The sequence below is a fragment of the Pseudonaja textilis genome, chromosome 3 (assembly GCF_049901715.1).
Source record: "Pseudonaja textilis isolate UNSWEBS1 chromosome 3, rPseTex1.2, whole genome shotgun sequence".
Lineage (NCBI taxonomy): Eukaryota > Metazoa > Chordata > Lepidosauria > Squamata > Elapidae > Pseudonaja > Pseudonaja textilis.
The window spans coordinates 200,636,877-200,663,635 of record NC_141992.1 but is presented as its reverse complement, the minus strand read 5'-3'; the positions used below and the strand labels follow the sequence as shown (position 1 = coordinate 200,663,635).

The following is a 26,759-nucleotide window of genomic DNA, read 5'->3' as shown; positions in this document are numbered from 1 at the left end:
AAGGCGGGGCTGAGGGCAGACGCTCTTCCGCCAGGAACTCCCTGGCTTCCCGCCACGCTTCCCCCTCCCATTTCCCTGCCTGAATTTCCGCTTCCAGTGGCCTGAAGCCCGTTTGCTGCACACCCCATGCCCTCCCTACGTCCCCTAGAGGAATTCATTGGGGGGGGGGAACAGTGACCACCCCCAGCCAGCCGCAGAGAAGGCTGAGCCCAGGAGGCCCCCCCCTGAGCAGTCTCTCCGAGGAGGGCAGCCGAGTGTGGCTGCTGGCTGCCCCTGTTAACGCAGCGTCCCTGGGCTCCCAGCACACACGCACACACACAGAGGCGGTCGGGGGTGTAGGCAGCCTGGTCTTTATTGGTCCTGGTGCTGCGTCAAGCCCAGGATTCTCCCTGGCTGCTGCCTGCAGAGGGAGGGGGCTCAGCCAGGGCAAGAGGCCTCTCATTCCAAAATCTGTCCCAGGTGCACCAGAGCTACACCCGAGGCCTCGGCCAGCTGAGCCGCCGGCTGGTGGGAGCACCAAAGGTGCCCCCCGAAGGGTGGTCCTGCTCCAAGAGAAGCTCAGCCGCGTTGCCAGGGAGGGCTGCGGAGGGTGGCTGTGGGGGGCAGGGGGTGGGATGCCTGTGGGGAAAAGGTGGGGCAGCCTGCTTAGCCTCCCAGGGCGGGGGCTGCCCAGTCTCTCCGCTGCTGCTTGCGGGGCCTGGAGGGGAAGGAGCTGCTCCAGCGGTCAGGGTGCAGGGACATCCCTGGGAACAGCTTCTCTTCTGGGGTGACCTTAGCCGAAGCAGAGAGAACATCCCACAAAACAGGCCCAGGCCTTCACCAGGGTCGAGCAGCCCGCCCGAGCAGGCTGCCAGGCTGCCAGTGCCCTATTAGACGGTGCAAGGGCTGGCCTGCCTCTCAGCTGGGATGCCTGCAGCCCCTCTGGCCACAGAGCCCGGTCCCACCCTCTCTCTCACCTGGGGGCTCAGCGCCAGGCCCAGCTGCTCCAGCGGCAAAGGCCGCCCCAGCCGGATGGCAGGAGGGGAGGCACCGATCCCCTGAGTGTGTCCGGCGCAGCACAGCCTGGAAGGAGAGGCCAGATGCTGGGTGGCCAGAGCCGCTTGGGGCCCATGTGCCGAACCAGGACTCTGCCCACCCGCTCTTCCCGCAACCGGCTCACCTTCCTCGGGACGGGGCTGCTGGGCGCCGAGGCGCTGCTGTACAGGCAGAGGCTGGGGGTGGAACAGCTGGGGGAGAGCATCTTGGAGGCGGGGGCAGATTGGCTGCCTGTCCCCTTCCGCCCCAGAAGCCCCGGGGAGAGGTATCTTTCATTGATCTTCAGGTTGGTCCTTCCCTTGACTGCAGGAGAGAAAGCCACCGAGGTGGGGAGGCAGCCGGGGACCCCTCCTGCTTGGCCTGCCTTGGGGGTTCGGGCCCCTGCGCAGCCCCTCTCACCTCTGCAGGGGTCGTTCTTCACCAGGAACTCATCCAGAGCCGTCCAGCCACCTCCGACTCGCACCATCAGGGTACTTCGCAGAATTCGGACCATGCGCAGCTGCTGGCACTCCCCAAGCTGGACAAGCAGCAGGAGGGGGGCATTTGACAGAGGCCAGTCTTGGGGTTCCCGTATGGGGAGAAGGCTCCCTCTCAGTCCCACCATCCTCAAGGCAGAGGCAGAGCCCCGTGGCATGGCTGCCCCACTCATGGGCCCCGAGGGCAGAGCTGGTGTGAGAAATGAGCGCCGGGAGAGGTCCGGGCAGGGTAGGCCAGGCCCTCTTCGGCCCCTTGGCCACTCAGGCTCCCCTGCCAGCACAGAGCACTCTGATCCCGGAAGCTGAGGTAGGTCCCTGGCTAAGCAGGAAGGGCCAAGAGACACTGGGTGCAGAGGGGATAGGGGGCGGCGAGGGCACAGGCTCACTCTGTAACGGGTGGCACCAATTTGCTCCACTTGGAAACACTTCACACAGTTGCACTCGGCCACTTGTCGCTTCACCTGGGTCACAAAAGAGAGGCCGGGGGAAGGAGTGCCCCCGATTCCTCCTACACACGCATGCGTTGGCAGGGGCCTAGACTCCAGCCCAGGCCGCCAGCCTCTCTTTCCGCTCTGGGGAAATTCAGTTGCCACAAGCCTGGAGGCCTTGCCTGCTCTCCCTCAGCAACCGCCGGAAGTCAGCCAGTGCTGAGCAGGTGCTGCTGCTGCTGCTGCTGCTGCTGAGCGGCCCTCAAGAGCCTCCCAGTGGGGCACCTGGTGGCCACTTGGCCGCCTGTGCCGACCTGAACTGCTGGCCTCCAATGAGAGAATCCAGCCAGGAGGCCAGCAGGAAGTAGCAAAAGGCGACCGTCTGAAGATTCCCCAGCCACGGCCGTGCCAGAAGTGCCCTCGTGAAGAAGCGTGAGCTCTGGCTTTATGGCTGCACCCCTTGGGCGATGGAAACCCCAGGCCCTTTCCACCTGGGACCTCCCCGCATCCCTCCTGCCATTAGTCCTCGTTCCTGGGCACCCCCCTCCCTCCTGCTTCTCCCCTGGCGCTCAGCTGCCTCTCCAAAGGGGTTGGCCCCGGACTCCCCCAGGGGGGCTGAAGAGCTCCCGTTCCCGTGCAGAGATCTGCGACTGCAGCCTCCTTGGGACGTCCCTTCTGCTCAGGTTCCCCTTTCAAAGGAAGCGCCTAAAGGCCCCCTGGGGACAGAACTGGGGAGACTCTGAAGCGGCAGTTTGGGGGTCAAAGTGCACAAGTGTGTGTGTGTGTGTGTGTTGGGGGCACCCTGGTTCCCCTACCTCCTCTTGGATGTGATCCACATTGGCTGCCCTTTGCAGGACGTCCCGGCTGGGGTGCAGAGCACGGATAAATTCATAATAATCAATGAAACCATCCCTGTTCACGTCAAAGATTTTGGCCACTGCTTTCATCTCCGGCAGGCTGGTGGGGAATTCTGGAGAGGAGAGAAAGGAGTGGAGGAGAGCACCCCACCACCCTGCATCCCCGGCAGAGGCAGAGGCAGAGGCAGAGGCAGGGGGCGGCCCTTGCAAGGGGCTCGGGCAGGAAACCTGGGCCGCTTGGCCTGTCCCAGCTCACATTTGTGGCACCCTGCAGGAAGGCAGCCCCGGAGCAGCACTCACTGGAGGCCAGGACACGCCCAATAAACTCCTGCTGGGTGAGGCGCCCATCGTGGCCCCGGTCAATGCTGTGAAAGATGTCCAGCACCCGGGACTTCCTGTGCCCGATCCACTGCAGGTACCGCTTGCGCCAGGCCGCAAAGTCGAAGCTGACCCTTTCTTCCAGCTGTGGGTGAAACGGAGAGGGCACGCCCGCAGCCTCGGGGGCCAGGCACCAGGACCCCCCGAGGACCCCCGAGGAAAGGCCACGGGCAAGGCAAGAAGCCCACGCCCTCCCTTGCTCCTCCTCCTCCTCCTGGCAGGCAGAGAGCAGAGGGAGCTGTCCCAGGAGGGGACTGGCACGGTCCCGCTGGAGGTAGCCAAAGGCAGCCCCGGCCTCCTGCCAGGCGCACGCGAGGGTGGCACCACCCACGGGGACTGTCCCTCCCTGCAGCTGCCCCACCACTCCAGGGCCGCTCTTCGCCCCCCGCACTTGGCCCTCCTCACCTCCGGATGGCGTTGCTGGGAGCGCTGGAGCCGACGCTGCCGGTCCTGAGCTGCCAGCCAGAGGCACTGCCAGCGGTGCACCAGTTGGGCTAGGAGTGGGCTCTGGGGCTCCAGGTCTTCCAGGGGCACGAGGGGGGGCTGGGGCAAAGCTCTGCTGGTGCCATGCCATCCTGCAAGGGGGTGAGGGAGGGTCCCACCTAAAACCTGGCGCTATTCGACAGCTGGCTGCCACTTGAGAGGAAGGGCAGGGGGCACATCAGGAACCAGAGCATTGCCCCCCAGGGGCCTGATTAGGGCATCCAGGCCGGGGAGGGCTGCGGGTGTAAGGGGAGCTGTGAGCTGGGTCTCAGCACAGGGCTGGCCTGCCCCCACCGTTTGGGTTGTATTCGTTTTATCTTTAATTCTCCCATTTGATAAAACTCTAAAGTCTTCACCCTCTCAGGCCGAGGAGGTTTCTGAAGGGTTCTGGCAGCTTAATTGCCCAAATAACGAGGCGCCCCCCTTTTCCTGAGCCTCCAGGGGGGACTTGCAAAGGGGCTCAGGATGAGGCTGCGGCCAGTCGCTCTGAATGGCCCACTTCCAGCTCAGAGCAAGGGCTGCGGGTGAACCAGGGATTGGTGGCACTGACCAGAAGACCACTGGCAGGAAGAAGCCGTCGCCCCCACTTGTGCCGCCCTTTCCTGCCTGCCGTTCTTGGCCGCCTTCTCCACCTCGGCCTGTTTGTGGCCCAACTCCTGCAGGAAGACCTGGGGGGGAGGGGGTCCCCTTCAGCCACTCAGAGCTCGGCAACCAGGGGCCGTTGCTGCAAGGCCAAGACCCCTCTTCAAGGCCACCCCACAGCGGGTTTTGATGGCACAACCCCCCGCGCAGGCACCCGCAGGCCCTGGGGCACACTCCCAGGGCCTCCCACCTTGGCTGAAATGCGCCACCAGGGCTGCAGCAACCTGGTCGCCAGGGGCTCCCTCAACTGCGTGGCAGAGGGCACTGCCCAGCAGACAGGCCTCCCCTGGCAGCTCCGCCAAGGAGCGAAGGGGGTGGCGGCTGCAGAGGGTCAGAGGGCCAGGGACAAGCAGGGGTCACTCACGCCTCAGCCAACCCCCTGCTAAGAGGCAGGAGAGGCAGGGGGGCTGAGCCCCGCCCAGCTCCCACTGGAGGCTACGACTGGCTGGGGCTGGCATGAAGGGAAAGGGGGCAGCCTGGTCACCTTACCATGTGCTGAATATGGAGCTCCTCCAGCTGCCTGGCATCCTCCGGGAGGGGCTCCTGATCCCGCAGGCTCAAGGCCTCTTCGGCAGCTGTGATCCAGTCGCTGAGCCTCTCCAGCACCTTCCGGTCCACAGCCAGGGAGGCCGCCTGGGCCTGCAGCCGCTGCTCCTGCTGCTGGACCCGGCTGCAGAGCTGTGGGAGGAGGAGGAGGGCAATGGGGGGGAGGAGAGGGGCACAGATGGTGAGGGAAGAGATGCCCTTCTCCCCACCCCACTGACCCAGTGGCCCCACTGGAGGCCGCCCACACAAAGCCCAGAGTGTCCACACACACCCTCCACTCTGCTCACCTGCTGGAAGCGGCTCTTGGCAAGGTCGACCCAGGAGTGGACGGTGCCCACCGCATCGGGGTGGCAGGCGCTCAGGATCTCCTCGCCCAGAGAGCTGATGCAGTCCAGCTCCAGCTGCTGGCATTGCACCCTCTGCTGCAGCTCCTGTTGGCGGTGGGCCAAGCCATCAGCACCCCCTGGGGCCAGTCCCCCCCTCCACGGAAGGCTCTGGCATGAGACTCTGCGAGAGGAGAGCAGCAGGGCCTCCCCACCCCCACCCCTGACCTCGAGCTGGCTCCGGCCCTCGGTCAGGGCCTCCTCCTCCTCCGGGGTGCCCCATCCACGACCGACTTCTCCAGGCCAGAGAGACGGCTCAGGAAGGTGCACAGCAGGCGGTGGAACTCCTCTGCCTGCAGGAGAAAAGGATGCCTGCCTCACGGGGCTGCCATTCTGGGGGCAGAATATGGGTGCTCTTGGCATCCAGAAGCACTCTGGAAGGCGCCCGGCTTCAGGAGGGGAACCGGGCAAGCCGCCTGCCCGTCCCGTGTCCCAGCGCAGGTCCTGCCTTCCACCCAGCTGTCCTCCTCCCACCGCTGCCCTCTGGCCTGTCCACATGCCTGCCTCAGGGCCCCCTCCAGCCGGGTCTGCTGGGAGACGGAGAGCCGGCCGACGAGTTCCCAGCGCTCTTCTAGCTCCTCCATCTGGCTCTGCAGCCACCGGGTGTCCACGCTGCTCCCACCTCGTGCCAACTCCTGTGCAGAGCACCTCAGCGTCCTGAGAGACACCGCCCGCTGGCCCAGCTCTGCCTGGAAGGCCTGCTGGGGCCGAGAGGAGGCCTCACTGCTGGGCGCCCAGGCGGGGCAGCCGTCCCGCCCCTTCCTCCTCTCCACCAGGGGCTTCTGTGGGCACGCCAAGCCCATCTCGCCCGGACCCTCCACCAGTGGCGTTGCAAACAGCTCCTCCTGGCCCCGCCTCCTGGCTCGGGCAGTGGCACTCTCCCGCACCTTGTGCTGCTCCATCAGCGTGCCCACCAGGTCTCTGTCCCCAGCCACAGGGGTCTCCTCGGCCAGCTGGGGCTCGACCCAACAGAGCCAGTCCAGGAGGCTCTGAAGGGCGTCGCTGAAGCAGCCAGAGGACAGCAGGAGCTCCTCCAGCTTCTGTTGCCTGAAAAGGGTTGGCAGCAGTGAGGGGGTGACGAGGCCTCTGTGCCCCCTTCTCCAGGGTGAAGTGCCAGGCCCCCCCAAGTGGGAGCTCCTTGCAGCAGCCGCCACTCAGGGCGAGCGCCTGCCAGCCTGCACCCAATTCAGCAGCAGCTGAATCCAGGCGGGAGCGGGAAGTCCGGGCCCTTCTGAGCAACGGTTCCACGGGGCGTGGATGTGGGTCCAGAGACGCTTGAAGCCCAGATGGTCCCATGAGTGACCCCCTCAATTACCCTCCCTGGTCCTTGCTTGCAAGTTTCACACACACGCACACACACACTGGGACCAGGGACTTCCAGAGGTTTTGTTGGCCCCGCAGGCCAGATCTGGCTTCCCTGGAGGGCAAGGGCGGCTTGGGCAGTCAGTGCAGACCCGGCGGGGCCCAGAGCCTGCAGAGGACAGGCAAGCAGCCCCCCCAGGGCCCTCTCTGTCCCCTACCTCTCAGCCGCCCAACTCCACAGGGCCCCCCAGCGCTCCTTCAGCTCCCTCTGCATCGCGTCCAGCTCCTGGCCGTCAGCAGGGAGGAGGGCCCTGCCGCGTAGGAGACCCCCCTGCTGCAGGGCGGCCTCAAAGATGGGACGCTTGGCCCGCAGGCGCCTCTGGAATCCCTGCAGGGACAGTTGGAGAAACGGCTTTGCCTCCCCTCCCCCCGTCTGCCCTGGGAGGGAAGCCGTCTCCTTGATGGGGAGTTCCAAGGGGGTCCTCCAAATTCAACTGCTGACATCACGGGACAGAGCAACCCCCGGACTCAGGATATAGTGCAGGAGAAGGGAGAAGCTTCCACAGACGGTGGGCATGACGCAGTGGGTCCCACCCCCACCCCCCCGGCTCACCTTGTGCTGTCCCAGAAGGGCCTTGAGGTCCTCTGGCTTCACAGGGGGGGCACCTGCGGGGCTGGGCAGGCTGATTCCAGCCCATCCATCCATTTGAGGAGCAGCTGCCAGGACTCTCGGAACTGTAAGGCCAGAGCAGCACTGCACTAAACCTCCCTGGGCCCGCCTGCCCTGCCCCATCTCCCATTGCCCCTGGGGGGGACGGGGGGGTGTCTGTGTGTGTGTGAGATACCTGCTTGGCCTGCTGGTGGGCCTCTTCCAGCACCTCCCCCCTCTCGGTCACTTGCTGCAGGACCTTGGCCAGCCGCTCCTTGGCACTGGCCACCAGGCTGCGAGGACCTCCGTTGTCCTGGGTCAGGCAGGCAGCCCCCACCGCCAACCCTGCCAGCTTCTTGCTCTGGGCTTCCGCCTCCTGTGCCAAAGCCTGCAGGGACAAACCAGGCAGAGGATGCCAGGAGATCCCTGGACCAGCTCTCCTCCTCCCAGGGGCCATGCCGCCCAGCCTCTCAGCAGAAGACCGGAGAGGGGCACTTGACGGGGCCCCACAAAGAGGGCTCAGCCACCACTGCGACCCGGCCAGTCTGCCCTGGGCCAAGTGGGAATGGCAGGCAGAGCCTTCTTCCCAAATGATGCCAAGGGCACCCATGCCACCCGGGGGGCTCCCCTCCCTTTGCCAGCCGGCTGCGGCTGACCTGCTGCTGCCCCCTCTGTTTGCTGACTGTGTCCAGGATGTAGCTGGGAGGAGGCAGGGCGGCCAAGGCCTCCTCGGTCTGCTTGACCCACTTAAGGAGCTTCTGGAGGGCGGCCTGGACCCCGGCAGCCCTGTTGGGGCTTTGGAGGAGCTGCTCCTAGGAGGAGGAGAGAGCAGCGTGGGCTGACCCCGTGCAGGGCGAGAGGCCCGCCCCCCGCAGCCGCCCTCCTGCCCACCCACCTTCTGCTCTTGCAGGCAGCTGCTGAGGCTGGCCCACTTCTGCTCCAAGGCCCTCAGGCTGCGCTCGGCCATAGAGGCCCCGTTTGGGTGGCAGGAGGCCAGCAGGGGCCGGAGCTTCTCTTGGACTCGCTGGTATGTTGGCCACTTGGATTCCATCTCTTCGCACAGTTCCTGCCCAACCGCCAGACCCACCCAGGTGAGGCTCCCCAGCCGCCCCCTCCGTCCTGCCCAAAGGCGGCCCAGGCGGAAGAGCAGCGTTTGGGGACCGGCAGGAGATCAGATCCTGCCCGCCAGGCAGCCTCCCACACGGAGATGGCCTGCTTGCTTGTTCCGCTTCAGCCCAGGGAAGAAGCTTCCTCCCACAGGCCTGGGATCAGAGCCCGCCAGCCCCTGGCCCGGGATCCTGCATCTGCCCCAGAGGCAGCCCCACACGGAGGGACATCTGGCCCTGGGCCTTCCAACCCTTCTGGGTGCGGAAGGCGGCCCCGGACGGCTCCCATCATGCCTTGCGGTGGCTCTTATCGCCGTGTCCCTGGCACGCGGTGAGCTGCTTGGGGAGGAACTCACCAGGAGTGCGGCCAGCTTGTCCTTGGTGGCTTCAGAGGGGTCCCAGGTGGGCTTGGAAGAGAAGAGCTGCAACTCCACCTGGTCCAACCACTGCACCAGCCCAGCTACCTCCAGGGAAACCTCCCGCACCTTTGGGAGCACCAGGCGGAGACAGCGGGCAGAGTGAAAAGGGTGGGCAGGCTGCAGAAGACCATCCAGCTGTCCCCAGGCCCAAGAGGGGCCTCCCGGCTGCTGGCCTTCCAGCCCTGGGAACGCCTGGCCGTAAGGCCTCCCACTCGGCCTAACCTGGCTCAGCTTGTGCTCCAGGGCCAGCTGGCGGTGCTCCGTCTTGGCCAGGACCTGGCTCCACCGGTGGCTCAGCTGCCGGAGGCTGCCCTGCAGGACCTCCGTACGGGCCCCACTGCCATCACTGGGCAGCTGCAGACGCCAGCCAGCCTCCTGCACAGCCTGCACCATCATTGAGTGAGACAGGACGTCCTTCTGCAGCACCTGCCAAGAGACGGCGTCAGTCTTGCCAACTGCCCACCAGAGAGCAACCCTCTGCCAGGGAAGGGGGCGCCAGGATCCTCCTGGTCCCAAAGTCTCTGGTGCTGGTACAGCTCTCGCTTGAAGGCCTGCCCGGGAGTCAGGGACGGGATTGCACAGGCCCTCCACAGGGCACCACCCTTCTCTCCGCAGAGAGCCTGGCAGAGCCCCTCCTGTTGCTCCCTGGGGACTGCATGAGACTGGCGGTCCCAGGGCCACCCTGAGCCGTGGGGCTCTTCCTGCTCAACTGTGCCGGCACCAGCACAGACCCGACCCTGCGCGGGGAAGGACTGGCTGCCATTCCTCCAGAGGGTGCCACAGACCCTCTGCTGCTGGACCGTGCTGGGGCCCTGCCCACCTGGCAGCCACCACCCCCGCTGACCTCAGCCAGGCTCTTGGGCACAGGCATCCCCCTCCCCGCTCTCCTCACCTTCAGCTCTGGGTCCCCCTCCCCCGGGACCTCGGCCTCTGCCTGCCAGGCCAAGAGCCTCTGGGGAGAAGAAACCAGAGGGAAGTGGGGGGAGGGTCCGGGGGAGGCAGGACTGAGTCTGGGGAGGCTTCCTAGGGCTGCTCTTTAGATCTGAAAGGAAGGCTGGCAGATGCTCTGGGGGGACCATCAGCTGGGAAAGGGGGGGGCTCGCAGGGGCCACCCTGGAGGGAAAGTCACCTGAACGGGGCATCTGAAGGACACAGCACTTCGGCCTGCCCCGCCTCTTCTGGGGGTCCCCGGCAAGTTTGCTGGTTGGTCACTTGACCCCCCCCTGCCCAGAGCAGGAGAGGGCAGAAGCCCCTTCCCTTGTGCCCACCATGCGCTCTGGCCACGTCTTCTTCTCCCCAGACAGGAAGCTCCCCTCACCTGCATCGTCGCTGGGTCGGTGACCGAGGCCGGCAGCTGGTCCTCCAGGTGCTTCTGCTGCTCTGCCCACATCCTGTTCAGGCTGTGCCAAGACGAGTACAGCTGCGGGGGGGGAGACAGAGGAGTCAGGGGGAGCTGCTGGGAGGGGCACAATGCGGCTTCCAGGACTCCAGTCTCTGCACCCTGGGTGCTCCAGCACCAGGAGAAGGAAAAGGGAAGGTTCCCAGAGGACTCGCTGGGTGCCAGGCTGCTGCCTCTCCCCCCACCCCCGCTCGGGCGGGGCTCACGTCGTCCAGGCTCTTGGTGACGGTGGGCTTCTCTGGGTCTCCGCACAACGACATCAGCTCCATGCCGCAAGCCCCCAAGGAGTCCAGCTCGCTCTGCAGAGCGTCCAGCTTGCCACGCAGGGCCTGCAGGGTGAAAGGCCACGGGTGCCACTAGCCGAGCCCTCCACCCCCCCAAGTGGCCATCTCCAGGGAGCCTGAACCCCGTGAGCTGTTGGAGAGTTGGAGGGGCCACCCAAAATGACAGGGAAGGCCGGGGCCTGTCGAACGGCAGAGGGAGAATGGGAGAACTCACCCCGGCCATCTTGCCAAGAGACAGCTGGCTGTGGGACAATTGGGCGAGGAGGCGGACGTGACAAATGTGGTCCACCACCATTTCTCCAACCTTCTTTCCATGGACAAAAATGGAAGATGGCGAGTCGTCTTAGACCCGCGGCAGGCAGGGCCAAGGTGAGTGGTGAGGCTCCACTGATGGAGACAGCCCAAAGGCAGCGTGCTGTCCCACCCCATGGAACCCCCAAGGCCACCGGCACTGGCCTCCTGGGTCTTCTCTCCTCCGTGGCATATTGACCCAAAAGAGGGGCCTGGCCACTGAGATCTGGCTCTCCTTGGAAGAGCTGGGGGTGGCAGCTGCAGGACCTTCAGCCCATCCCCCAGGCATTGCTCCTGCTCTGCGGGGCCAGGGACTTCCCCAAGGTAGCAGCTGCTCGGACACTACGAGGGGGGCTTCTCCTGGGGAAAAGTCCTGAAGAGTCTTGTGGTCCAGCCTGTACCTGCATGGCTGCCAGCTTGGCCGGGATATCCTTCGGATCAGAGGCCGCGGTGTCTTCCAGGTCCAGCACCGTTCGCTGGGTGTTGCCGAGAGCCCCGGCCAGCTTGGCCAGGCCGGGCCAAAACTGTCTGGCCAGGGCCAGGAGTTCCTGCAGGGAGGCCTCGCGCTCTTTCTCCAGCTCCCCCAGCAGCTGCCATTGACTCCACAGGTCCTGCAGGCGCTCCTGGACGGCTGCAGCAGCAGGAAGAGGGGCTGAGGCCAGGGAGTGCAGGGACCCCACTTCCGCCAACTGGCTCCACCAAGCGGCCATTGGGCCTCAAACCAGCTGGGACCAACCACGCAAGACATGCAGCCCGGACAGCTGCGTTCCCACAACACTCTGAGTCCCAAGTAGGCCAGTTCCGTCTCAGCCTAATGTGCAATATTGTAAGAATCTAGCCCAAGTTTGAGCCTTGGGCCCCCCAAGAAGATGGTGGCCCAGGAACACAGCCCCTTCCTCCCTCCCTCCCTCCCTTCCTTCCCTGAGGCTATGCGCAGAGCGCTACTGGGGGCTCTCCGGGCACCCAGGCCCAGAGGAAACTGCCCTCAGGCCACAGACTGGGTGTCCTGGGGGAGTGGGAGCCCCCCCCCCAAGGGGACTGGCTGGGAGGGTACCTGGGTGTGCAGTGCTCTGCAGGGTGGCTTCAAGCTCCACCCCCTGCCCATGGAGGGTCTCGAGGGCCACGCCCAGCTTTTCCAGCTCCACCAGCCGCAGGCTGTTCTCCCAGAGCTGCTCCTGGAGCCAGACGGGGTCTCCCCGCAGAGCAAGTGGGTGCCGCGTGTGGTCCTGCAGCCATGCCAGACTCCCGGCCACCAGCTCCAGCCCCTCGGATAGCTGCCAGGAGGACAGGAAGGCCAGGGTCACCCTAGGGGCTTTTCTGCAGGCAGGAGGCAGGAGAGGGCCACACCAAGGCGGGGAGGGTGCCTGCCCTGAAGGCAGCTGCTCTCGAGCAAGGAGGGAGCCCCCATCGTTGCCCCAACTGTGGGCCTTTGCACAGGTGGGCACAGCCACTGGAGGGTGATGGTCCTGGCTTACCTGGCTGTATCGTGGGAGGGCCTCTTCCAGCGTGGCGGTGGCCTGTTGGGCCTGCTCTCGGAGACCGCCATTCCGATCCTCGGCCACCTGCAGCCTCTGCCAGAGCGGTGTCGCCTCCCGCGGACATAGCTCGGCCAGCCACGCGGCGATGCGCTGCAGCTTCCCCATCTGAGGCTTGTGCTCGGCAATGGCCTCCCGCAGACCCTGCGCAGGGCAGAGGCGGGAGCAGCTGTGGGTCATGCAGGGGTCCTAAACTGCCCCCGGTTGCCCCCGCCACTGCTCTCACCTCCAGTGCCTCCTGCTGCTCCTGGCAGGCATTGCAGCCAACGATGCTGCCGGGCAAAAAGGCCGCCACCGCCTGCTGGGCCTCCTCCAGCCACTGGCTGAGCTCTGCCTGGACCTCGGCATGCTCAGCCAGGGGCAGCTGCCCTTGTGCCAGCTGCAGGGTGCAGGCTGGGCTCTGGCGGCCGAGGGACTCCGTGTCCTCCTGCAGGGCCGCCACCAGGGGCTGCCAGGACACAAGGGACAAAGCGTGGAGGGTGAGCCCCCTGCCCTAAGGAGAAGTGGGCCACCTCCTGCCCCCCAAGGGTGACCGCAGAACACAGAAGCTGGGCAGGTGGAAGCAAACGGCCCCCACGGCCGGCTGGTCTTTGCAAGGGCCGTTTGGTCTCAGAGAGGATGCCGGGGGAGGGGGGCACCAGCAGGGCCACAGCCTCCCTGCTTTCTTCCCAACGGCCGGGCACCGAGCAAGCGAGGCAGCGGCCAGAGGGCAAGTGGGGGGGAGCTTCCTAGCGGTAACAGTTAAAAGTGGAAATAATAACCTGAGCAGCCTTGGGGGCCTCAAGTGGACCCTGGACTGGGGGGGTCTGGAGGGGTGAGGGCTGAGCAGGGGGAGCCCACCCTGACTCCCCACCTTCACCCCCCTGCTCCACCCAAAGCATTTGCTCCCACCAGCCCCAGCCCTTGGGGCGCATCTTGGACAGGAAACTACAAGCGCCACCCAGGCCGGGCTCCTCCTCCTTCCCCATGCCCTGCCGAAGGGGGCATTTCTGCAAGGGCCCGCCTTGCAAACGTCTGGATGACCCCTGCACAGAACGGTCCCCTCAATGGCCCCCGAGGTAAAGACCGAGGACTGCAGCACCCACGGCCAAGCCGGGAGCAGCTCTCGGACAGGGTGCTCTGCCACCTGGGCAAGGCCACCTGGGCATCCTCCGCCCAGCCCAGCCCCCCCACTCTGTCTCCCTCCCCTGCAGCCCCTCCTGGAGGTCTGTGGGGCAGAGGCCGAGCAGTGGGTCGGCCAGCCTTTCTAGTGAGCCCGGGTGGCGAAGGGTCTCTGCCAGGGGGCACTGGGGACGCAGGGAAGCCGCAGAGGGAGAGGGAGGCCCAGGGATCCCCCTGCCCTCTTTTGGCACAGGATGCGGGGGGGTGCTTGTTCTGGGGACGGGGCAGGCAAAGACCAGCCACCACCTGGGGATCCTCTTTTGCCCTGGCACCTTCCTGGCTGTTCTCCCTGGTTGGGCCTGACTGGCCAGTCCCTGGATGGTGGCCCCTGGGCAGAGGCGCTGCCTTCCGCTTCAGCCCTCCCTGCCCTCCAAGCCCGGCCCAGCTGAGGGAGCCCCATTGCGGCAGCTGCTCTTCCTCCGCCAAATGTCTCCCTCCTTCGGGGAGGCCCGGGATGCACCTCCTGCCACCCTGGGCTGGCTGAAGGGCGTCTGCTCCACCCTCTGGGAGGTCACGCTCCCTCCCCAGCCTTCTGCTCTGGGCAGATGGCCTGGACGTTCAGGGGCCCTGGGCTCAGCCGAGGCCTCAACCTCTGCTCTCCGGCTGAGATGGGAGGCAGAAGACCCGAGTCACCAGCCTCCCCCCCGAAGGGGCCATGGGCTCCCCAGGCAGCCACTATGGAGGAGGGGAAGCCCCTGGTGCTAGGCTGGCACCCCTTAGGCCGGACCACAAAGGGGGGGTGGCGGCGTTGGCAGAAGCAGCAGCAGCAGCCTCAGCTTTCCTGCCCTTGCCAGCCTCTGCCCCAGGTGGGGTGGGGATCGGGCACACGTTGCCCTGCACTGCCCAAAGCCTCCTCTGGGCCTGGGCCCCCCAAAATGGGGTGGGTTTCCCCCCGCCCTACCTTCTCTCTGCCTGCAGGGCCCAGGGGCCCAGGCCCGTCTCCTGCCTGGCTGCCTGGCAAGCGCTGCTCCGTCTCCGGGGGCTGCAGCCCGAGGGCCGGGTCTTCCTGGGCCAGGTCCCGGCAGGGAGAGGCCTCCAAGGTCTGCTCCATCCGCTGCAGGGCGTCGCAGCTCCTCTGGTCCACCAGCAGCAGCCTCAGCCGTAGGGAGTCCACCTTCCCCTGGACCAGCTGCCCTTCTTCCCCTGCAAGAGCAGAGCCCCACCTCAGCCCAGCAAGGGGGGAGGGGCGTCAAGAGAGAGCGGCTGCCAGAGTCCAGCCCCCCCTCCAGGGGTCTCCCAGCTCCACTGGCTGCTAATGCCGAGCAGCTACTTGTAGCAGGTCCACCTGCACAGAAGGGGGCTCCCAGGACCAGAGCCCCCCCTTTGCCCCCCCCCAGGAGGAGGGATGCAGGACCTCTTTTTCTGAGAATGGGGACAAGGGGCACTGAATGAACCGTCCTATTTGAGCTTTTGGGCTTCCTGCGAAGACAGCTGACTGCTACCCTCTTGCTGCCAACGGGTATCGTGCTGGAAACTGAGGGCTGTGGCTGCTTGGGCAGAGCTATGGAACCACTGAAGTGCCCCCTGGAGTCAATTTAACCAAGGAAATCGGCACAAACCATCAGGAGCTTTCCTTCCAAACCTGGGTAGCCAAAGTCAAGGCTGCAAAGGGGTGCTTAGGCCAGCCTCCCCTAACTCTTCCTTGGGGACCAGGACAGGAGCCCCTGCTCCAGAAAGGGTCTCACGTGACGCAGGAGACCTGACCGGCCCTCCTCCCCATGGCTCCACCCGGCCGGCCTAGAGGCAGGAGCCAGGAGTCCGGCGGATTAGCTCCCTTCAGGTTTGGTGCAGGAGGCCCAGCAGGTGCACCCTCCGGAAAACGGGGTGACAGCAGTAACTCCCCAACCGCTCACCAGGGCAGAAGGTGGCAGAGTTAGGGTGCAGTCTGAGGGCTTCGGCTTTGCCTCTCTGGCTGCTCCACGGCAGCTTTTGTGACCAGGCCCACGGAGGCCAGAGCACGAGTGGAGAAGGCGGAGGGGGCGCAGGGAGGGAGGCTGCGGACTGACCGGCCTCATCCCTCTTGGCCCTCTGGGTTAAGCTCTCCCTGGCCCAGGGGCGGAGCAACTTTCAACAGCTGCATATAGTGTTTTTGGGTGGCGAAGAGTCACCGTCAGCTGGACAGAGGGGCATCAGCTGGGTCCATGGCAATGCCACCTCTCTGGGCCCTTCCGAGGGCGCGTCTGGGGCTCTTCTGCTCCAGAAGGATGGAAACTGCTGCTGGCCTGGGGCAGCCGTCCTCAGGGAAGGCCCCGGAGAAGCACAGCTGGTTCAAGAGCCACCTGAAGCCCAAGGCCCCCACCGCTGTGCTAGCCGGTCTGCCAAGCGAGGGCAACGCAAAGACCTACAGAGGGCAACTCGAGGGGAGGCGTGGGGCTCTCCTGGGGCAGTGGGTGCCCCTCTGCTGCCTGGATCTCGCTCAGCGCAGGCTCCGGGGTCTTTCTCGGGGGGCTTGCGTGATGCGCCCAGGGTGGGCTACACTGGGGGAATGTAAGCCTTGGGTCAATCAGACCCTTTCTGGAAGTGAGAAGGCCGCCAAGGCAGCTGCAGGCTTGGCAGGGAGAGGGCAAGAGGGAAGAAACGGCTCTGCCAATAAGGGCATCCACCCCCCTTGGCCGCACAATGCTCTGGCTAAAGATGACTGAGCTCTCCATGGAGGGAGAGACGAGACCTACCGCCTCCACCCACAGCACCGGTGACGCTGGGCCTCCTGCAGGCTGACTCCCACCCCCACCACAAACGCACCGCCTCTTGGGGGGCAAGTGGGATGGGAGGGGCTCCGTCCTTCCATGGCTCCGCACTGGATGGAGCCCAACCTGGGTCGCAGGCGGCAGCCCTGGGGTCCCTTAGCTCTGCAGCTCCAAGAACCAATCGCGGGAGAGCCCGAAGCCCTGGGGAAATGGATCGGGTCTCGCACCTTGGAGAGCGTACGGCAAGGGCCTTCGGGATGGGGAATGGCTCTGGACCCCTGGAAGGGGCTCGGCTGCAGGGAGGCGGCTGCTGAGCCTCCTGCCACTCTCCACCCCTCCCTCATGCTGCCAAGCCCCTCCAGGTCCCCGCCCGGAAGGCTGAACCCAACCTCTTGCGGGCACCTGGCGCTCTCACTTGCCTGGCACCATCTGCAAGAGCCGCCATCCACGTTCCAGGGCCTCTTCCAGTTCTGCCGGCTTCGACTGAACTTCCTCGCGCAGATCCTGGAGGAAAGCAGGCGCCCAGGTGACTTCAGGGGGCCCGGGGCCCCTCCCCCTCCCCCCTTGGGCCTCCTTGAAGCTTTCCCTGCACCGTGCCTGGATCTGTTGGTGGGCATCTTGGCTTTGTGCCAGGCTCCCCGGGGCTCCCCAGAGTTGGGCCAGTTTCTGCTCCGTCGAGCTCAGCCAGTCTTGGAAAGCGTCAACCGACTCCTGGAAGACGCTGGCAGCAGGGACGATCTGCTGCAGGCAGTGGTGCCTGTGGAAGGGGAGGGGGAGATTGGGAGCAGGCAGCCCAGCAAGGAAAGCCTCCCTCCTGCCCTCCAGGACACCCGGAGCAGCGACGGCCCACAAGACTTGGGCTGGTCCGAGTCTTCTGGGCTTTTGTTCAGGTGGAGCAAAACGGGCCTTTGGCTTTCCAGGGGTTGGGAAACGATCAGAACCCTGGGTGCTGGTGCTGTGTGCAGAATGGGGCACCCGGAAGCGAGGGTGGGCAAACGGGCCCCCTTGCAGGCCCTCTGCACACGCCCCACTGGATGAAAGGCCCCCAGTTGGGTTTGCAGGACATCCAGTTGCTGCCTGAGGCAGAAAAAGGCCCAGCAGGTGAAGGCGTTTTGCCAGGGTGGACGCGAAGACCAGCAAGTGAAGAGCATTGGGGAAGGGAGAGGGGGAGGGCAAAGGAGCTCCTTCTTTCCCTCCCCTCCCTCCAGAGAGGGTTGGCTCTCTCTCTCTACCTGGCTTCGGCCTCCTGGACCAGGGTTGCCCATGTCTCCTGAAGGCTGGCGAGGCCCCTGGGCTGCTCCTGTCCCTCGGCAGCACTGCCAGGCTCAGCAGAGAGCGGCTGGCCAAGGCGGCCGATGTGGGGGGTGCGTTCCTCCAGCAGACGTAGCAAAAGCTGGGGGGGGGGAGCAGAGCAGCTGGTGGGCCTCCCCTCTTGCAGCAGAGCCCCCTCAAGCTGACCTGCATTCTACTCCCCCCCTCCCCCAAATCTGGAGCCACCTCTGCCAAGGTGCGGCTCTTTCCAAAGCCCTGAAAGCTGCAGCTCCCTGCTCACCTTTTGCTCCTGCAGCTGCGCCTTCACGACCTTGGCTTCCCCCGAAGGAGGCCTCTGGTGGCCCATGAGGTCCTCCACTTCACTCACCCAGGCACCCAGCTTCCCTGCGGTCTCCGGGGCCGGCCCAGCGCCCTGCGTGCCTCCTGGGAGGGCAGCTGCCTGCAGGGAGAAGAGGCCTCACTCAGCGCAGCTCCTCCAAAGGGGGGCTTCCGGCATCCCCTCGATGCATCTCGAAATGGGGGTTTTCACTGGTGCCGATCGACCCTTTTCGATTCCCAGCAGCTGCTCCCCCTAAGGAGAAGGTGGCTTCCGCTCCTCGGCCCCGCCTGCTCCAACCCCTTGCCCTATTTTCCCCTCTCCAGGTCCCGTGAATGCGGTCAATGGGTCTTTGCAGAACACCCTGAGGTGGTGGGGATGGTCGAAGCCCACAAGCCATGCTGGGGGTTATTCAGGGCTACCCTATTCTGTCCTTGACCAGCCTATGGTCCAAACACGGCCACTGACACGATCCCCACAACTAAGGGAGACGTTCCAGGCTCCTAGCTCCGAAGCCCTTTGCAGAAGAGCGGGGCAGGCACAGAGGCAGAGCTGGGCCCCCACAATGTACCCAAGGGCTAACTACACACACACACACACACACACACACAGAAGGCGGGACCGGGACCAAGGCAGACTGGAGCCTCCTTCTGGAACCGCCTTGCCCGTCCCCCAGCCCAGCTCCCCTTCCAGTCACAGCTGGCAGTCCCCAGAGTCCAGCTGCCTCCCGAAAAAGCACCTTTGGGGCACCATGAGAGCCTCTATGGACTGTAAGGCTCCCCAGAGCTCCCTCCACACAGGTGGGCGAGAGGCCCCCCCCCTTCTGCTCTGAAGGTGCCAGCCATTTCCATGAAGTCTGACCCACCCGGGTACAGTTCTCTGTCCCCAAAGCAAACCCCTCCCTTGGCTTTGGGCTAGGTGGGGGCGGGACCCCCCAGAGGAGGGAGGGGATCTGTTTGCAATCCAGCCCTTCCTGCTTTCCTGGAAGGCCTTGGGGCTCCCGGCCCTACTTCAGAGGCCTCTCCGAGAGGATGAGCGGCTCTCAGTGGCCACCCCAGCTCTGTAAGAGCCACAGCCCCCTTGGCTGCAAGGCAGCCTGGCAGCGAAGGGGAGACGGGGCGCAGCACATGGCCAAAGCATTGCCTGGGGCAGAGTGGGAAAAGTTATGGGCACGGTGCCGATTGACCTGGGGCAGGGCTTCTCTGACGCCAGCCAGCACCATCCTGGTCCCTGGGGCCTCCTGGCTCGTGTCCCCACCGGGGAACTCAGTCACTTCCACGATCTCCGTCACTACCGTCTCCGTCACCTCTGTCACCTCCGTCACCTCCCTGGTGGTGGGCGGCTTCCAGGCCCAGCTGGCCCCCAAGCCCTGGGGGGAGGCCCGGGGGGCCAGGGCTCCCTCCACCTGGGCTGGGAGGGGGCAGCAATTCTGCAGCTGGACCTGCAGCTTGGGTTGCTTGGGGAGGGCCGCGTTCCGGCCGTTCTCCGTCACCCGGGGGCCGAGGGAAGCCGCCTCTGGGGACCCTGCGCCCTCCTCCTCGTTCCGGGCGGCCGAGCAGGGCTCCTTCGGGAAGTCTTCGGGCCTGGGGCTTTTCTGCCCCAGGCAGCTGGGCCTGCTGACCGAGTTGCCCATGGCCAGCAGGCAGGAAGGGGCCGGGCTGCCTCTCAGACCCCCCGCGGAATCAGAGGAGCCGCCGCCGCCGCCGCCGCCGGTCTCTCGGGGGCGGAACCGGGCAGGCGGGAGACCGCCGGGGCTTCCCTCGCCCCAGGCCGCGGGCGCTCATGGCTGCTGCTCGGCCGGGGAAGAGCCCCGCGCGGCTTCCAGCTTCGCTTCTCTCCGGACGCTCCGAGTCCCAGCTGAGCGCCTGGCCGGGCCGGCACCTGCTTAGGAAAAGGCGACTTATTGGCGGGGAAGCGCCGGGAGGGCCGCTCGCTTGCAGCCAAGGGCAGCCCCCCAGGCCCGTCGGCACAATAGCTGCGCGGCCTGGACACGCCCCGCTCAACCGCGCGGCTTGGCGGGGCGGCGGCGGCGGCGGCTCCCAGCCCAGCCGCCCCACGAGCGAAGCGGGCGGCATGAGCGAGACAATCGCCGCGCCTCCGGCCGCTGCATCGGCGGCTCCGCCCGCCGCCACTTCCCGCGAACTTCCCGGGAGACGGCCGGAGCGAGGGACGGGCGGGAGCGCGCGTGGGCCCGCCGGCGCTCGGCTTACCTTCCCGGCCTGAGGCGGAAACCCCCGGCACCTCCACCGGGCGGCTCGGCGTCCTTTGCTCAAGGAGCAGCTGCCCGGCCGGCCGCTCCGCCGTCTCAGCGGCACCTCAGGGCATCCCCGCGGCGGGCCGAGAGACCCCCGCCCGAAGGGGCGGCGGGCGCAGAGCCCACTCGCAGCGGCCGCCCCGCCCCTCGGGCGAGACTCGGCCGGGGCCGCCCAGGCTCGGCGGCAGCAGCGGCGGCAGCAGCAGGAGGAGGAGGTTGCGCGGAGCCCCCCTGCCCTCCCCTCGGCTGACCTCCTTGCACGGAGACGAACCGCCGCCGCCCCCGCGCTAACGCCCCGCTGCCGTCGCTGGGGAAACACGATGGGGCTCCCAAGCCCGCGGGCGGGGGCCGAGGAGGGGGCGGGTGCCTGGACCACCAAGGCCCACAGCCGCGACGGCTCTCCAGGCAGCGCCGCCGTCTGAGGCCGTCGGAGCTCCGTAGGGGCGCGCCCCGAGGCTGCCCAGCCCGCGGAAGTCCCGGAGCAAAGCCAGGCAGGCGAGCCGCAGGCAAGCCCCTTTCCCCTCGCCGGGACCTGCGGCAACCCGGAGCTCAGCCGCCGACGGCCGGCATCCCCGCGCCTCGCTCCCCCGACAGTCTAGCCGGAGCGCCCTGGAGCAGCGCTGGGCAGAATCGGGCTCTGGGGTCGGGAGGCCGTGGGGCTCGTCTGGCTTTGCCCCTCGGCGTTAAGCGGGCTGGGCACAAAGACTCGGGAAGAAGGAAGCCCGGGCCTTCTGCGGGCCCTGGTAGCATTGCCACAGCCCACCCAGGGCACCAGGCGGTTTGCGGTCTGAAGACGCCCCTCTGGAGGCTGCTCCCTGGAAATCCCCCCCAGAGCAGCAGAGCTCCCCCAAACATTGTCCTGCCACCCAGCCAAGCGGGTCCTTTTTCTTATGTGGAGCCCACACAAAACGCCTGTCTGGGGACCTTGAAACATTTCCCCGCTCTTTGAGACTTTTAAGTCAAAGGTCAGGAAGGAGATGCCCAGCCAGGGACTCCCCAATGTGTCCCAGGATAATGCAAAAGTACAGGTCCCCCAAACTCCTTAAAAAAACCCAGTACAGACACCCCTGGGGATGTACAGCAACATAGCACTGGATGTCCCTGGAGCCTGGAGGCGAAAGCATCGGATGAATGCCTGCAAGAAGCAGGAATGACTCTAGCCTAATGAAGAGAAAGACTAGGGGGTGACATGAGAGCAGCCTTCCGGTATTTCAGGGGCTGCCCCAGAGAAGAGGGGGTCCCCCTGGTCTCCAAAGCCCAGAAGGCAGGAGAAGAAGCAACGGATGGAAACTGATCAAGGAGAGAAGTGAGCTGGAACCCAGGAGGAATTTCCCGACCTTGAGAACACTTCGCCAGTTGTCTCCAGAAGTTGTGGGTTCTCCATCCCTGGAGGTTTTCAAGAAGAGACGAGACAGCCTCCCATGGAGGGGGGTTTGGACTAGATGATCTCCAAGGTCCCTTATTCTGTAATTCTGGGGTGCTTTTGCCCACAAACTAAAGCTGGCATGATCAGCCAAACCTCCCCTAGGGCCTCAGCCGGGCAGAAGGAGAGGCTGGGCAAGGCCTCGGGCATAGCAGACAAAGGCGCCCTTGTGAAGAGGGTGGTGGGTGACACGGAGGGGCTGAGAAGCTGCTCTCAGCACCCCGTTCCTCCACCTTCCCTCCCCGGATTCCCCAGCAATGTATCGGATGCCAGGCTTAGAAAGAATGGCCTCAGGCTGCACCTGCACCAAATCTCAGCAGGTACTGACAGGTGTGCATTGTCATTCTGTAAAAACAGATTTCTATAAAACTGTACGTGACAAATTACGTGTTATTTTTGTGAGGAGCAGCCCACAATCTATAAGATACACCCAGATGTGTTCAGGAAACAAAATCTTTGTTGTCACAACAAAACCTGTGGAGGGAAGGCGTGGAGTTGGGCGACATATTGGGGTGAAGAGTTAAAACCTGAGCGTCACCGCAGAGGCAGCCCAGGGCAGGTGTGATCTTGACAGGCTGAGTGAGTGAGAGATTATGTTCCACAGAGGCAGATTTTTTCTACAACCCTCCGTCTCCGACCTTTGAGGTCTTCCAGTGCAGCTGCATCCCTCCCTTGGCTCCTGGTCATCCTCTCCTTCCACCTTTGCCAGAGGTTAGAGCCTTTTTGAGAGAGAGAGAGAGAGAGAGAGATCTTCACGTAATGTGTCCCACATTGAGCCTGGTCCTTGGTGCCTCCATCGACTGGCTTGGGGACTGGTGATCCTTGGCTGTCCACCCTCTTCTCAAGAGTCTTTTCCAACACCAATGTATAAAAACACCGGTTCCCTCTTCTCAAGCTTCTTCCGTCCGACTTTCGCTTCCACGGAGGGTCAACAGGGAAGGCCACGGTTGCACGTTCTGATCTTCTTAGGACTAGACCTGCGATTTACCGAAAGACCAACCAGACGGAGCAGGTTCTAGTGCTATGAGTAGACCTGCCCAGCACCTGGAGACCTTTGTGGGAAAGGCCTAAAGGCCTAAGGCCAAGGCCAGGTAGAGTCAAAGTTGTCCTTGGGCAGAGCAGGAAGCCGGGGCACTGGGAGCAGAGTTTGCTCCAGCCAGTCGGCCGCCCCACTCAGTGATGCAGGGTGAGCAGCTTCTCTGCCATGCCACGGCCACCACCTTCCTTCCAGCCCTACTTCCGCAGGGAAATATTGGCCGGGCAGGAGTTTCCGTAAGGAAAAGCAGCCTGAAACTTCCGTGACAGATCAGAAGTCCAGGGAGTGGCACAAGTGGGCAGACAGCCACAACCCAGCTTCCTCCACGGTGGGGTTTTGGCTCCGCACTGTGTTGCCCACCTTTGCCCGCCCTGGCTGTGTCCCTCTGCAGGGCTGGCCGCCCGTCTCGGCCTCTGCTTTGCCGCCCATAGCTGTGGCTGGCTGGGGATGGCTCAGGATCACAGTCCCCGTGTGCTGACAACTCTCTTCCTGGTGCTTCCAGGAGGAAAAGGGAAGCCATGAGATTCCTGAGGGATCAGGAGCCTGGCTCTGTCTCCTGACCGGAGGAAAGGGAGCCAGGCGTTGTCCGGCGATGGGCCTGCCCTCCAAAGCCTCCACGCAGAGCCTGGCTCGGTGGGCTTGCAAGAGCCGTGTGTGTCGACCGGTGACTTCAGGGATGCCGGGGGAGGGTCTCTGCCTCCATTGGCCAGTGAAGACCTCAGATGCAGGTGGACCACATACCCCAGCACTGCAGCCAGCCCAGCGGCCGGAGGAAGGGGGAGCAACCTGGTTGCCGGAGGTGGAACCCCTAGAGGAGAAGGGTGCTCGGCGGTGGTCTTCAAGACAGCCCTGCCTGAGAACGGGGGCTCTTCTTCCTTGGGATTTGGGGAGACCCAGGTAGAGTATACCTCTTGAATCTTGAAAGGTGGGTAGCTATGCCCCAGAGGTGTGTTTCCCAAAAGGCAACGGGACTTCCTTTTTTTTTCTTTTCAAAACATTTAATGTCTCATCCAGGAAGCTTCTTCCATTGTAACTGATGGGTGGAGGATGGAAAGATCTATATTCCTTGCAATCATCTGGCTGCTAATGAAGGTCGGTCATTAGCTCTCGGAAAGCCAGTGAGGCCCCCTAGAGGTGCATCTTTACCGCCCAAAGTCACCTGAATCAGAATGCCAAAAAAGAGGGTCTGGCAGCCTCTGGGGGGCTCAGCAAGCTCCTAGCTGTAGATCCCGTCATGCCTCTCTACCTCCTGGTCTGCCTCTGAAGCCGATGCGGGCAGGGTCAAGCCCCCCAAACCCGCAGGACCCATAGGGAAAAGTCTCTGCAGGGAGGAAATCCCAAAAGCCGCACGTATGGACAGAGGGAAGGCCTGGCAAGCAGCAGACGCCAAGGCCACCAGAGCGCAGGCCAAGGAGAAAGGCGCTCTCCCTGAGGAGGCGGCATCTCATAATGCGAGCCCCAGGTTGGCTGGGGAAGTCTGGGAATTGAAGTCCACATTGCCACAGTTGAGAAGTCCTGCTCTAGTCCAGCCCTCTGGCCAAGCAGGACCCCCCCCTCCCCTCCCCTCCCCTCCCCCATACAGATGCAGAATGCCAGGGTCAGAAGGGAGAACATCCTGGCCAACTGCTGCTCCATCAGAAATACTCCAGCCACCCCACAGAGCACAACTGACAACCATATCGCTCCTTTTATAAAAAACATTCAATAAAACATTGCATGCTCAATCTGCTGTATTTGAAAAAAGAGCTCCGATACATTGAAGAAGCCGGAAGAATTTCAGCTCTTGGGAATAAGAGACACCCGTTGGATTTTGCTCTGCTCTGGACTGTTTTTCTTCCGATCCAACAAGACTGAAGCCAAATCCTGAAGGAAGGTTTTTCAGAGCTTTGACTGCTGTTGGCATTGCTGCTTGTAAGAGGTTTTCTGCAGCTCAGGAGCAGCATTTGCGTAGAGCAAGGGTGTCAGGCTCAGTTTCATTGAGGGCGGCATCAGGGTTTGACCTTGTGTTTGACCTTGTGGGGGTGGGGAGGGGGGGTCACTCATGTCGGGGGGCGCCTGGGGTGACCTGAGTGCTCTGCCAGTGAAAACGGGCTCCCAAGCTCCATTTTCGGCTGTGACGGCCTCCTGCAACCCTCTGCCAGTGAAGACGGAGGAGGGCTGCCCACAGCCCTCCCGAGCTCCGTTTCCTCTGTCCAAGGCACCGCGGGGCCGGTCCTTTGCCGTTTCCAGATCTAAGCACCCGGCGGGCCACCTCCGGCCTCCAGGCCTTGCACTTGCCACCCTTGGAAACCCTTGGACCCCACTGGAAACCGGGGCCGCCTCCAGTTTGCATCACTCTTTCTGCTTGCATTCACACCTGGCTGACTCTCCCATCGCTGCACGTGAGAAGGAGCAAGCCAGCAAGGGGAAAACCTGCAGGGCGAGGCGGCTAACCCAGCACTGCTCTGGCCACCACAGCTGGTAGCCTAGGAAAACTCCTCCTTTATGCGGACTCATTTGCAGCCCCCCCCGCCCCCCCCTTGGCCTTCTCATTCCTTGGCAACACAAAGTATCACATGACCCATGTGCTCCAGCCGCCTCCCTGGCTGAGGAAAGAGGTGTCGTTTGGCCAGAGTTCCCGGCTGGGTGGGCAAGAGCGTTCACGCCCTTGTCCTCCAAAGGTGTCTGTCACTAAAGTGGGGTGAAGATTGGCCAAGAGGCTTGATTCCCCTCCCCCCACCCACACTTCCTACCTCTGCCCCCTCGCCTGAGGAGAGGTCCTTCCTGGGGGGGGGGGGCGGGGAGCCTTTGCAGGGCAGCTGAGAGGAACGTTCTTGGCATCTGCAGGATAAAATTGCTCAGCTTCACTTGGATTTGGACACTTGGAGGCGATGGGGGACCTTGTGGCTTTGAGGGAGTCTTGGGGGCCGGGCCTCCCACCTCTCCTTCCCAACGGGAGAGCCCTGGGAGGGAAGGATCCAGGGAGGCCTGGCACTCGTGGTCTGCCACGAAGGCCAGCTGCACAGAGGAGGCCCCGGCAGGGCTGGCTGAGGGCCTGCAGCTTGCGAGGGCCGGCTCCCACGTGGTCCTGGCGAGACCGGGTGGCTGTGGGCCTTCGGGTCTCTCACACAGACACCCCGCCCAGGCGACCCTTCACCTCCGGCTCCCTGGACAGAGCTGAAGCGCAGGGCGGGTGGGGGGACACTCCTGCCGAAGGGGCAGCCAGGGCCGGGGAGGCCTTTGCACCGATGGTCTGTCTGGTGGGCCAGTTGAGCCCCTTCCTGGACCAGGAGGCCTCGGTCCCCTCCCGCCTGGACTCCTGCAATGATCTGCCCATGGGGCTGCCCTTGAAGACCACCTGGTCCAGAATGTGGCAGCTCATGCGTTGATGAGTGGGCCTCATTCTGCCTTTTCAAAAGCACCTTTGGGGCTCCCAAGACATCCTCTGCAGAGCACTTCTCCCCCGTCAACCCTCTTCCCGGATGAGGGAGGCCCCATGGGGTGGTTTCTGTGCCTGTCCCTGCACCCTCCTCTCAACAGCCTGCGGGGGGAGGCCCTTCCTTTAGGCCCCGTCTCCTTTGGACCTCTCGGCCAGGGGCAGGAGAGAAGGGTGAGCAGTGTTTCAGCCTGAAAACCCCCAAGAACTACAGGGGTGCTTATAAGCTTGTGAACACTTTTGGATTTTCAGCAGTTCTACATAGGTATGAGGTGAAAATAGATAAAAAGAAGCAAATTAAACCAATACATCAAAAGCATTCTACTGGTTCTACGGAGAAAAATGAGGCCATTTGGTGGTGTATGGCGAAAGTATCTGAACCTCCAGGATGGTCAGTTCAATGGAAGGGGGAATTAGAGCCAAGGGTTCCACCAACGGAAAACGAATCGTGTTTGAGTGTAAGTAAAAGAGCAACATTCTTTAAATTCCGGGTGTTCCTACCCAAAGTCTGATCCTCAGGAGGGAGGTATGTGGGCGTGGCACTAACAGGAGATTTCTGAGGACTTCCAAAAGCATTTGATGATGCTTGTCAGGGTGGAAAACTTTACCAAAGTATTTCCAAAGAGTTGGGACTTCACCAACTCGCCGTTGGGCAGATCATGTGCGAACGAGCCAATTCCTGGGAATGCGCCACCAACCAAGCAAGCACAGTCACCCCCAGAGCAATCCTTCAGGAGATCTCAAGGACCCTCCAAGCAAGTCAAGGTCTCTCTTGCATTGGCAAATGTCAGTGTTCACGAGACCCTCTCAGGAGCCCCCTGGACAAGAGCACAAGCAGAAAGCCCCCAGTCTCCAAGTAGGACATGGCTGCCCATGTGGAAGTCTTGTGAAAGAGCCTCTGGACAAGTCAGAAGGGAGGATGGTCCGAGGGTAGAGGAGCTCCCCATAGGACCTTCGGGCCTGACTGGAAAGCGAGACCTTG

The 26,759-nt window shown here is 64.1% G+C and overlaps 3 protein-coding genes across 4 annotated transcripts; all 3 read right to left on the bottom strand.

Moving 5' to 3' along the window:
• Positions 1-334: 334 nt before the first annotated feature.
• Positions 335-7,107, bottom strand: LOC113450609 (microtubule-actin cross-linking factor 1, isoforms 6/7-like). Its single transcript, XM_087930416.1, has 15 exons — positions 7,033-7,107; positions 6,749-6,918; positions 6,116-6,459; positions 5,725-5,926; positions 5,397-5,517; positions 5,133-5,276; positions 4,789-4,977; positions 4,208-4,325; positions 3,580-3,749; positions 3,097-3,259; positions 2,755-2,909; positions 1,435-1,552; positions 1,160-1,338; positions 957-1,062; positions 335-771 (listed from the first exon to the last, which is right to left on the bottom strand). Exons 1-15 carry the CDS (start codon positions 7,105-7,107, stop codon positions 725-727), a joined length of 2,301 nt encoding a protein of 766 aa, XP_087786542.1. The 3' UTR covers positions 335-724.
• Positions 6,782-15,389, bottom strand: LOC148126509 (microtubule-actin cross-linking factor 1, isoforms 6/7-like). The gene is made up of 16 exons (XM_087930415.1): positions 15,228-15,389; positions 14,817-14,898; positions 14,276-14,517; positions 12,440-12,661; positions 12,154-12,357; positions 11,733-11,952; positions 11,080-11,309; positions 10,310-10,432; positions 10,023-10,124; positions 8,927-9,130; positions 8,642-8,770; positions 8,075-8,245; positions 7,836-7,991; positions 7,376-7,567; positions 7,144-7,265; positions 6,782-6,918 (listed from the first exon to the last, which is right to left on the bottom strand). The coding sequence occupies exons 1-15, from the start codon at positions 15,387-15,389 to the stop codon at positions 7,182-7,184; spliced, it is 2,523 nt and encodes an 840-aa protein (XP_087786541.1). The 3' UTR covers positions 6,782-6,918; positions 7,144-7,181.
• A 156-nt stretch (positions 15,390-15,545) lies between these two features.
• LOC113450610 (uncharacterized) lies at positions 15,546-20,027 on the bottom strand. 2 transcript variants are annotated; one of them, XM_087931909.1, is made up of 6 exons: positions 19,860-20,027; positions 18,836-19,530; positions 17,614-17,772; positions 17,294-17,454; positions 16,659-16,818; positions 15,546-16,565 (listed from the first exon to the last, which is right to left on the bottom strand). In XM_087931909.1, the coding sequence occupies exons 2-6, from the start codon at positions 19,280-19,282 to the stop codon at positions 16,473-16,475; spliced, it is 1,020 nt and encodes a 339-aa protein (XP_087788035.1). In that variant the 5' UTR covers positions 19,283-19,530; positions 19,860-20,027; the 3' UTR covers positions 15,546-16,472. The 2 variants fall into 2 exon arrangements, with proteins under 2 accessions (XP_087788035.1, XP_087788034.1); XM_087931908.1 differs by lacking the exon at positions 19,860-20,027 and having other exon boundaries at positions 18,836-19,645.
• Between the last annotated feature and the right edge of the window lie 6,732 nt (positions 20,028-26,759).

Excerpts from the sequence above, each read along its gene's own strand:
- LOC113450610 (XM_087931909.1), bottom strand. The coding sequence starts at position 19,282 with ATGGGCAACTCGGTCAGCAGGCCCAGCTGCCTGGGGCAGAAAAGCCCC. Across the intron at positions 17,773-18,835 it reads TCAGAGAAGCCCTGCCCCAG|GCAGCTGCCCTCCCAGGAGG; the intron begins GTCAATCGGCAC and ends TTCTCCCTGCAG. Across the intron at positions 16,819-17,293 it reads GTCCAGGAGGCCGAAGCCAG|GCACCACTGCCTGCAGCAGA; the intron begins GTAGAGAGAGAG and ends CCCCTTCCACAG.
- LOC113450609 (XM_087930416.1), bottom strand. The coding sequence starts at position 7,107 with ATGCCCACCGTCTGTGGAAGCTTCTCCCTTCTCCTGCACTATATCCTG. Across the intron at positions 5,277-5,396 it reads AGGGCCGGAGCCAGCTCGAG|GAGCTGCAGCAGAGGGTGCA; the intron begins GTCAGGGGTGGG and ends CACCGCCAACAG. Across the intron at positions 2,910-3,096 it reads TGGGCGTGTCCTGGCCTCCA|AATTCCCCACCAGCCTGCCG; the intron begins GTGAGTGCTGCT and ends TCTCCTCTCCAG.
- LOC148126509 (XM_087930415.1), bottom strand. The coding sequence starts at position 15,389 with ATGAGGCCGGTCAGTCCGCAGCCTCCCTCCCTGCGCCCCCTCCGCCTT. Across the intron at positions 12,662-14,275 it reads GCCCTGCAGGCAGAGAGAAG|CCCCTGGTGGCGGCCCTGCA; the intron begins GTAGGGCGGGGG and ends GTGTCCTGGCAG. Across the intron at positions 8,246-8,641 it reads ACAAGCTGGCCGCACTCCTG|GAACTGTGCGAAGAGATGGA; the intron begins GTGAGTTCCTCC and ends GCGGTTGGGCAG.